This window comes from Phragmites australis, chromosome 8 (assembly GCF_958298935.1).
Source record: "Phragmites australis chromosome 8, lpPhrAust1.1, whole genome shotgun sequence".
Lineage (NCBI taxonomy): Eukaryota > Viridiplantae > Streptophyta > Magnoliopsida > Poales > Poaceae > Phragmites > Phragmites australis.
Genome location: NC_084928.1, coordinates 21,792,066 through 21,803,363, shown reverse-complemented (window position 1 = coordinate 21,803,363; position 11,298 = coordinate 21,792,066). Strand labels below are relative to the sequence as shown.

The following is an 11,298-nucleotide window of genomic DNA, read 5'->3' as shown; positions in this document are numbered from 1 at the left end:
GCGTGCAGCTGCTCGGCTTCCAGATCGATGAACGGCTTCCCCCGGCGTCCAGTTGCGCGGCTTGATGCCGTCTACACGGGGAAAACTTGGAGGTCGGGTCGATGAAGGTGGACAGCAGAGTTGGTCCGGTGGGGAGGGGGGGATGGAGAAGAAGAGTGTGGAAGCTCAGGTGGGGAGGAGCTCTCTGCTTTTTTTTTTTGCTGCCTTGGAATCACCGGTGGGGAAAATATCTGATTGGAAGCGTCGGTGCGGGAACACGTGCTAGCGATCCACGCTGGTCTTTCCATCCGACGGTTTGTTGCGCGACGTACAGCGATGAACAGTTAACTACAGGAATTGAACGAATGAATAACGCGCAGCCGGAAAAAAAAAAGGCGTGGCCGACGAAAAAAAAGGCGCGGTCACGGGAAAAAAATTATTTCATTGTTTGCCGAGTGTTAAAACACAGACACTCGGTAAAAAACTGATTTTTTTTAAGAATGTTTTTTTTTTCAAAAGTGTTGTTTAGTTTTTCTTTACTTCTTTGTTTTTTCTTTCTTTATTTTATTTGTTTTATGTTTTTTTCTTTTCATCTATTTATTTTTTTACATCATGGTAAGCTACATGTTGGTGGTCGAGTGTTGCCACCCAGATATTTCAAATTTCTTTCCATCTCTTGAGTAAGTCCTAAAAATAGACGCAACAACATGAATATAATTTTTCTACCCATTTTTTTCCATTATTTCATGCACTTGCAGTACAAATTTGACTTATATCCATTAAAAGCCTAGAAATGTACTTAATGAATTAAAAATTGCAAACGGACCCAGAAAAATACCAAATTTTAACATGGAATATGCTATGTTGTATGTTGAGTGTAGAAAAAGTTTCAAGGTCAAACGATGATTCAATCGTCACTTCGGCTTCAAACCTGATCCGTTCCGTCTCGAAACCACGATCCTTCCTCGGAGATGCTTCGGTTTCTAAGCATCGTACGTGACAACTTTTGTGAAACCTTCTCAAATTTTTACTATAGCCTCTACGTATCATATCATGACACCATGGCAAGTCTTATATTTTTCAGATTTCGTTTGCTTTTTTTAGAATTAAAAAACCAATAAGCTACATGTTGGTGGTCAAGTGTTGCCACCCAGATGTTTCAAATTTCTTTTCATTTCTTGGGTAAGGTCTAAAAATAGACTCAACAACATAAATATGATTTTTCTACCCATTGTTTTTTCCATTATTTCATGTACTTGCAGTACAAATTTGACTTATATTCATTAAAAACCTAGAAATGCACTTAATGACATAAAAATTGCAAACGGATCCAGAAAAATACCAATTTTTAACATGGAAAGAGAGGGGAAAAAAAATAAAAGAGAACAAAAGAAAACAAAAAGAAAATAAAAGAGAAAAACATTTTCGTGTCCTAAAAAAGTAAAATAAGAAATGTTTGCCGAGTGTCCGTTAGACGACACTCGGCAAAGGAGGGATGCGCCGTCAGATTACGTCCGAAGGGACACATGGCGTGATGTTTGCCGAGTGCCCGACTTTGCCGAGTGTATTTTCTTGAGTTTGCCGAGTGCTATTCTTTGCCGAGTGTATATTCTTGAATTTGCCGAGTGCCTAATTATTTGCCGAGTGCTTTCGTGCAGCACTCGGCGTAGGGGTCGTTTGCCGAGTGCGCGACAAAATGCACTCGGCAAATAATAGGACACTCGGCAAACCTTCAAATTCCGGTAGTGAGATCAGCACCCCCTCGAGCCTCCGCTGGCTCCGCCACTGGCCACCAAGCATACATCACATCCATAGCTAGGGCTCGAGTGGTGCGAGTGAAGCAATGGAGTCAAGCAACATTTCGAGGTCGCCGCTTTACAGCCATGAGAAGAAGGCCCACGACAAGCGTGTAATGCAGGACCTTGTCGTGGCCAGGCGGCCCGAGCTGCTAAGGGCCGCATGCTCCGGTAACTCTGAATGGTTAGAGAAATTTCTCGAAAAGGAAGACGGAGGAGCGGCGGTGTCCGCTGCGTTGAGCCGCGAAGTTTCCATTCATTTGGAGGAGGCCCCGGCGGTCTACGAGGCAGCTGCCACCAATGGGACCTCTGCCCTCCATGTGGTGGCGGCCAGTGGGAACCATTCAGGGTACTTGAAGATGGCTGAGGCCATCTCCAGCAAGGCCAAGGAGATGCTTGTCGCGTGCAACGGCAACGGAGATACGCCACTGCACTGTGCCGCGCGGGCTGGGAACGATCATATGGTCTCCCTCCTTATTAATCAGACTACCAGTGGCGACGAGAGGAAGACCATGTTGAGGATGCAGAACAAGCGTGGGGAGACGGCGCTGCACGAGGCGGTCCGCTTTGGCGACCGTACTGGTATATGTATGGTCAAGACATTGATGTCCGAGGACAAGGAGTTGGCCCGTGTGATTGCCAACGATGGTACATCGCCATTGTACCTGGCCACCTCGCTGGATCATCGCTCTATTGCTAGTGAGTTGATTGCTCAGGACAATAAGCTGGCGTACTCCGGCCCACATGGGCAGAGTGCCTTACATACTGCTGTTCTCCACAGCAAAAGTGAAGTATTCTTGATTCTTAACATTAAGTCTTTACCTTTTTCTCTTAAAGTCAATAACAGGGCGCTTAGATATGTTCAGAAAAAGGATACTAGAAATTATTAGAAAAAGCTGGAAACTAAACTATATATGACAACCTTCAATCTGGCGGCCGATAATTATAATTATTATATGGTAGACCCTAGATGTATATATGGGAAATAAACCGTGAAATCAAATCTTTATGCTCTAACCTCTAAGTCAAATTTAAGCTATTAAAATTAGGAGCATAGATTTGTAGTAACACAGAGTTGATTAACAATAGCTTTCAAAATATTTAGTTTGTAAATCTTAAAATCATATGTCTAGAGTTGTCTTAAAAAATGCTTTCATAATATCATAAATTTAATAAATTTTATAAATATATTTGAGTAGAAAGTAGTGGTCAATTCTATGTATTGAAGACTATCTCTTATTCAAATCGACATATATTTATGATTGGAGGGAGTACATTGAAGTTGAAAGATGAATTTCCCTTTTTTTTTCTTCCCTATCAAGCAAATGATAATTGACTTTGATGGAAATAATTTCATTTGTGATTGTCCTTCATAATGTGACATGTTTCAAGATTCTTTCTTTCCAAGATTTATTGAATGGTACGGAGCGAACTCATTATGTGAAAGAGTCATTATACCGAGTGAGCAATTCTTGACCAAAATTATGTTTTGTAGAAATTGTAAAAGTATACAACGTTAGGAACTTAGATTACAATCGGCTAGTATAGTTTTCATGTGATCAATTAAATTGGACGAATGTTGTTTTGATCATTGATAACGTTTGAAAGAATTTTTTTCTCAAAAGTTTGAATGTGCATAGGCCTCGATCACAAAGATATCCCATTTGTAATTTTAGTAAATTTCAAAAGGGCTACATGTTCTTTGGCCTATGTATAAGAAAATTAAATATTTATCCTAGAAATGTTTTTATTCTCTATGCCTTTTTAATTAATAGTTTTAAATTAAAACCTTTTCTATTTTTCTCTTTCAAAACTTAAACTTTTGGCTATTCCATGGGACGTGACATGTCTAAATGGGCTGCCACAAGCCGGGAAAAAAAATGTCATGGTGTGGAAAGAACATGGCCAAGCCACGGCCAATGCATGGGTAAATGGATTGCGAGACCATTTAGCCATATCCGGGCCTGTTAAATGTGACACACTCGCATAAATGTGTATTTTTATAATGGGTGTTGCTTAATGTATAGTTCTTTGATAGAATCTCTTATATGTGTAGTTTTCTTACACGTGCCAAAGACCTGTAGTTTTTATAAATTTACTCTTACATTTTTTGAAAAGAGAAAAAAGGTGAATGGGATGCCTGCTAAATGTAGTGCTGTTCAGTTTGTCTTTTAGCTCTGTCTAACTAAGTAATAGCAATTACAGACATGACAAAGGAGCTACTTCGATGGAACAAAGACCTGACCAAAGAACTGGACATCTCTGGAAGTACACCAATGCACTTCGCTGCATCAGCGGATGATCCTTCCCTCGAATTTTTCCTTTTTGTTTTCATGGCGAGGACCCTCGAATTTTACTCCTACGGCATCTACTTTGGCCCGGCAAAGTGCCTTGTCAAATTCTACGGGTGGTTGATGCTTCCACTCTACCAACTGGTGCAATCTGATCCGTCTTCAGCGTTTCAGCCCGACATCGACGGGTTGTTTCCGTTGCACGTTGCTGCCTCGGCAGGCAATCTGGTGGCTGTCATCATCTTGCTCACCGAGTGTGCTGGCTGCGCCGGCTTGCTCGATTCTCAGGGGAGAACCTTCCTTCATACTGCTGTTGAGAAGAAGAGAAGTACTATCGTGAAATTTGTGTGCATGAGACCAGACTTTAAGTCCATCCTGAATGTCCAGGACAACCAAGGGAACACTGCCCTGCACCTAGCTATCCTTGGAGGAGATTTGGGCATATTCCAGGCTCTCATCAAGAACCGACATGTTCGCCTGAACTTGCCAAATGAAGAGGGAAACACCCCCATGGATCTTTCTAAGAGCAAAGCTCCTTCAGGATTTTATTTCGGGATGGTAAATAATTCGGCTACTCTTACTCTTTGTTTTCCAACTAATCAGAAAAAAAGAGAATATCTTCCCGTTTTTAGGGAATAATTGTGTTCTCTTTATACGAATGATAAATAGTCTTTAGTTTTTACTAATTTTCACTCACCTGAGAATTTTTATCTCTCAGTCCCTAGAATAGCATGCATATGCACTTAAATTGCAGTACTACACATTTTGTAATTTTAGTGAAAATTACTGCAAATTAACACTGCATATAGGGATAACATAGGTGGGTTGTTATATATATTATATGTTGATTTAATTGATTAGAAAAGGAATGGAAAAATATAATTAACATTTTGGTGTTTGTTTGGTCTTGCAGCAAGCCCAGCGTAGGATACTGGGTATGCTAACTTTTGCAAACGCTCAGAACGGCAACTGTCGGCGCGATCGCTTCAAAGAAAAGCTCGTTCTCAAGCTAGACAAGGATGAAGAGTCGAAGAAGATAACTGAGTTTGCACAGATTGTCGGCATCTGCTCAGTGCTCGTCGCGACGGCGACATTCGCGGCGGTTTTCACAATGCCCGGCGGAACCGACGAGAGCCGAGGTAACATCAAGCTCGCTGGCGCACCAATGCCTGGTGGCTCAGAACCCACCGGCACCCCCATCATGGCCGGGAAATATGCTTTCGACGGGTTTATCATTGCCAACACAATAGCATTCAGCTGCTCGACAATAGCCACCTTCACGCTCGTATACTGTGGTACAGCTGCTGTCGACATAGAGAAACGAATCAAGTTAGTCTCCTTCTCGTTGGCGTTGCTGCTCGGATCCGCGAGAAGCTTCTGTGCCGCCTTCGCATTTGCCCTATATCTACTGCTCTCTCCAGTGGCCCCGGCCACTGCCATTGCGACCTGCGCGATGACAGCTCTTGTGTTGCTCGATGCACTCATCTTTTTGCGGATGCTATTGGTTGACACAGCTATCGTCCTTAGCAGAAAGGTAGGAGCGGTGGCATTGCTCAAGTACTTGGGGACTGGATTCATAGTCAACATGGTGTATATGTTCTGGCCCTACATCATACTCTTCGGCCTGTTGGGAAACCACACAAACAGCATTGCGCGCCCATTGACCCGTCTGTTGGGGTACGTGTGATTCAAGACGGCTGTGATGGATGGCATGCAAGGTTGTATCAAGGTTGTCCCATATAATTTTATTTTCCGAACAATTTCTTTTCTACTTTGTTTCAAGCCTAAGCATCTTTGTACCTGCCGTTCGGGTGTAAGCATCTGATGTACTTCTCTATAGCTATTGGTTTGTTTAAACATTTGTTATAAAATTATGAACAATAATACTTAAAGAGTTTTTTTATGGTACCAGCACTCTATTAATTAGGTTGTATTGAATAGAGTAGTTTATAGAGTACTCTATTCAATACAACCTAATATTATGAACATTCCTTACTAGAGTAGTTGGACTTTAGTTTTATAAAGAAAATCCTGAATCATCGCAAAACGTAACAAAACTCTGTCATTATTCCTGCAAGAACAAAAAGAAATTCAAACGGTTGCATCTTATTTTTTCTGCATTTTTTCTCTCTCTACAAAATTTTAGACAAAAACAAAACCCTCTTTTATTTCCCAAAAAATAAGTTAATTTGAGCTTTTTTCCAAAGGAAAAATTGCAAAAAAAAAAAAACTCCCCGATGAAGGTACTCATAAGTTAATTTTCACCCCCACAAGTATGTTAGTAACAAATTCGTTTTTTAAGGTGGAAAGTGAAAATACCTTGGTATAATGTTTAAAATAGGAAGACATAATATTAGGTTGGCTTTGGAGGCCAGCCAACCCCATTTTCCCCTCTTGGGCCCAACCTAGGACTAGGCTGCACCACACAGTAGGCCTAAGCCCCAAAGTGACCGCCTTTTCCCCTTAGGGTTGGCTGTCTCGCCCTCCCTCCCCCCACTTGCCTGCCACCAAAAGTGTCCAAATGGGCCAATTGGGTCGGCCCGGCACCGGCCCAGCTAGGCACAGCCTGATAGCTAGGCTAGTGTAACAGGTTGTGTCGTGCTAGCTCGCGTGTCGTGCCCTTGACCCACGGCATAGCCCATCATGCATCGTGTCGTACCGAGCCGGCCTTGGCACGATTGCAGCCCGACGGGAACGACGGGCATGGCGCCGTGGGCGGCCCGACGGCTCACGGCCGGTCCGATGGCACACGGTCGGCCTGATGGCACGATTGGCCCGAAAAATAAAAAATAGCTTAAAAATATAAAAATATAGAAATAGATGAAAATGAGATAAAACATATAGAAAATAGATTAAAATAGCTATAAAATAAAAAATATACAAAATAAAAAATAACCGGATCCAGGTGTGCTCGTGGCCTCATAACGTGCCTGGGCCATGCCAACGGTACCAGGCCTCGGGCTAGGCCAATAGGCATGGCCTATTTGGCCATCTATAGCTGCCACCCTGCTACTATCATGCTACAGTAGCCACGTGCCACAGTACCAAACAGTAGGTGACTTAGGTATGAAATCCCCACCTTTCACCTATATTTTAACATTTTTGGGCCAGTGGGTTAGGCACAATATAGGTTGGAAGTTTGTTGTGTAGCAGGGTTGGATTCAAGATTCATTTTCTGTTCGTAGGCAAATTCAGAGGCTTTAATGATTTTTTTCTCATGATAACGAAAGTTGTATATAATGTTGTAACCTATCTGCTCATATAATTATAAAATGTTTGGAGCAATATGTGTCGATGGTTGTCTGTAGAAGTTCACTGATGAGAACTCATAGGTAGATTTGGTCCTCTATTTTCCGTTGTGATTTACGCCCTTGTAACGATAGAATAAAACTAAGTGTCTACATGAAAGCTGTAGATTTTGTTATGCGGATTTCAAAAATGTTATATTTTGCTTTGGTCTATGTGAGAGTCGTCCAAATTGTACTCAGTTCAATCAAATGGATTGGCCGTCAATAAAAGTTGAGAGCTAATACAACTAACCAAACTAAGTGTCATTGGACATGCCATGTCCCACATCTAAATACGTCCATCCCAGCCGTTAACTCGATTAAAACAAGTCCAATTATGGAAGTCTTGGTATGTGTTTATATGTCTAAAGATCATAACACATACCTTTACAACAAGCATATTATCTCAAGACATAATAAAGAGCAAGTAATTAAAGTACATACAAGTCCTTGCTCTCAACAAAACATTAAAATAAGCTAGACAAAGCAAAATACATCAAATTTATCATGTAGCAAGTTAACATCTATGTGCAGCAGAATAAACTAAACAACTAAAGACAAGTGGCACCATTGCCCTTAGGCACCACTGGGGTTAGCCCGAGTAGTATGGCACTACTCTTGCTTATCACTGACATCGGCAGGCACAAAGTAAGCATAAACAAGCTCATCCTCACTAAAAAATCTCAATAATAGCACCATCAATACGAACATACTTGCATGACTTACTCCTAAGGTATATATAAAGTAACAGGCCACAAGTTAAATTAATTTATGTGAAAAAGCAATTTAAAACAACATATGTATGAGCAACTACATAAACCTACAATAATGACTATCCTCACAGGACAACAAATTGATATCCATAACCAACAAGTAAACAAGGTATTATCAAGCATAAGATATACAAGAACCAACTTCCACCATCCCATATCTAAACATGCCTCAAATTCATGAAACTCTACGATTGATGTCCAATGGGCATTAAGAATGTCATTTCCAAGAGCGCGGCAATTGCAAATGATTTTACACTCTATATGGGAGTACTTTACCCACATGACATGAGACCATATAATTCATGCATGCAACTAATCACATTGCAAGAGGTGGTACCCGTGACAATCCTAATTATACCCCGACTGTTTGGGTATGCACCTCTCGGTTTGAAGGCCACTTAGGTCCACTACCAGAGCAACCTCAAGTCCCTTCTACAAGCCAACCCATTCATACCATAGGTGTTCAAGTCAAAAGATCGCAGATCCAAAATGTATTTGGTTCATCTTTACCATATTCGGCTTAATCAATTCAAGAGAGCCTATAACAACCGAGACTCCCTTCCCAAACCATCCCTAATGCCCACCCAAATATCCTCTCATCTGCACAATCTCATATTCCATCATTATTATTTTTGTGAAACATAATACGCCTTAGAGCTCACAAACAATGGACAATCCCCCGTTCGACTTATAACAGTGGGGGAGAAGATAAGGTGCTGGGGAGCACGGGTGACTCGGTGGCCAGTAGGCATTATCGGCCGCATGGCATGGCCGGTTCTATGCACGGAAATTGTTGGGAGAAGGGAGACAATGACAGGTGGGGTTCATGGTGAACAGTGAACAAAAGACCAATAATGCACCTCTCTCTCTCTCTCCCTCTCTCTCAGTTCAAACAGGTGGGCTAGGGTGGTCCAAAAATCTTGAAATTTTATGTGTAGCAACTATAATTTGAGAAGAATCCATTTGAAAAGGACTCAACTCAAAAACATGTGTAGAATTCAAATTAAAATTCTCCAAAAAGCTTACCTTTAAATCATATGGAAATTCTAAAGCCATCAAGGAAATTCCCAAAAAATCTACAAAATTCACTAATATTCTCGCCAAGTGATGCACTAATTTATAAAATTATTTCCAACACTATATTATTTGGTGAAAAAGTGAGTTCCTTTGTAATGCCTCATTTAATAGAGTTTTTATCATTTCATTGATTTTCTCTGTTTAATTCAATTTGAATTCAACACAAATTAAATAATTCACATAATTCATCAAAATGCTCATGGACGCTCATGACATGGATGATGACATGTAGATGAAATCTGAGATGTGTCAAGCCTCCCCCTTAAAAGAATCTTGTCCCAAAATTAGATTGAGGTTAGGGGAGAGTGCATAGGATTTAAGAGTTTATGAATGTAGCGACAACGGACACGAGTGGATTGTATTATGTTTCTGCAAATTAACATGCATCAAGTGATGAAGAATTGAAATTTTGGTGTCATGGATAGGGGATAACTCCTAGTATTCTTAATGCCATATTCACCTAGACATGTTAATAATTTCAACAAAGAATCTACAAGATAAAAAGGGTGGTTGTTGATCATCCTTCTTCTTTTCAGTTCACTAACATGACAAAGAAATTATTCTTGCTCATAATCACAAGAGGAAAAATGGATGGGAGTAGGCTTCTCAGTTATTTGATGGTGATTGCGTGCATATCTAAGAAACTTAGGAATTGGCAAATTCGATACTAACAAGAAAAAGGGGTGGTGTGGGTGGGATGATAGAGATGATATTCCCTAAAGTTATGCACATCACAATCATAGAGAAAAGATTCATGAATAAAGATCACCAAGATATCACTTACATATCAGAAAAAAGCTTGGGATAGTCGGCACAAATTCTATCTCACTATATGAAAAATAGTCAAAGGAAACAAGATTTAGTGACGGGTCCTTCTACAACCCGTCACTTATGTAGCCTCGGGTCAGGATCAGAGCTTGGCCCGTCACTAATAACAGATCTTTAGCGAGGGGTAATAATATTACCCATCACTTATTATATTGGTGACGGGTCATAACTACACTCATCATGTATTACATAGTCATAAGTGACAGGTCTTCCTGCATGACTTACAAGTGACTTGTCATATTACGACCCGTCAATTATTACCTAGTCATAAGTGACGGGCCTCCCTGCAGCAGTCATAAGTGACGGGTGATGTTAAGACCCATCACTTATAACTTGGCATTGGTGATAGGCCTCCCTAGGCTAGTCAAAAGTGACGGGTCATATTGTGTCCTGTCACTTATGACTTGTCATAAGTGATGGGTATATCATGATTCGTCACTGATGACTTAGCTCTATTATAAGAGCTGACCAGCTACTGTGCGTGCCCACTATAGACTCTCTAATATCTTATTGATTTTGAAGTTTGAATTGTTACTAGGTCTTTGAAGGTTTACATCTCCCCCTTTCTTCCTCCTCTAACCCCTGTTTGGTAGATTTTTTGTACTTTGTGTTGTAATCGACCATTTTGCATCTTTATCCAAAATCTTAGTACAAGTGAGTCGTATTTATGTTAGATTTGATACTAGGTTTTCCCGATCTACCACGATATACCATAGATTTAGTGTAATTATATGGAATTTTTAATTCCATGCTTAGTCATGCAATTAAGGTAATTGTTAATGAAGAATGAATGTTTTTACATTTTAGATGGTGGACTTGTCCAGAGTACCTGAGGGAGGTAAAGTATTTCATGAGTGTTGCTTTGGTGGATATGAAAGATCATGGTAAAATGGCAATCTATTGTCCATGTTGCGATTGCGGGAAAGATACAAAGTTCCTGAAACCAAACAATGTCCATGCACACTTGGTCATGTGTGGATTTAAAGAGAATTGTACATATTGGAACAAATATGGTGAGGAAGGCCCTAATGAAGGAGACATGGATCTGGGCCTCCATGCCGACAGTGTGGATCAAGGATTTCAGCCAGTGATATGGATCATGATCTTAGGAACGAGGACATATTATGTGTCAATGATAATGATCTCGAGGATTTTATGGAGAATGTGGACCAAAAGGTGCGGGATGTCAAGCGGCATGACGAGTATAATAGTGGTGAGTTTGCTAAATTCTAGGGCTTTGTGTGAGATTCCAAGGCACCCCTTTATC

General features: G+C 40.8%; 1 protein-coding gene across 1 annotated transcript; it reads left to right on the top strand.

The window, feature by feature from the left end:
* Window positions 1-1,773: 1,773 nt before the first annotated feature.
* On the top strand, window positions 1,774-5,753 carry LOC133927657 (protein ACCELERATED CELL DEATH 6-like). Its single transcript, XM_062374099.1, has 3 exons — window positions 1,774-2,561; window positions 3,981-4,624; window positions 4,980-5,753. Exons 1-3 carry the CDS (start codon window positions 1,823-1,825, stop codon window positions 5,751-5,753), a joined length of 2,157 nt encoding a protein of 718 aa, XP_062230083.1. The 5' UTR covers window positions 1,774-1,822.
* Window positions 5,754-11,298: the final 5,545 nt, after the last annotated feature.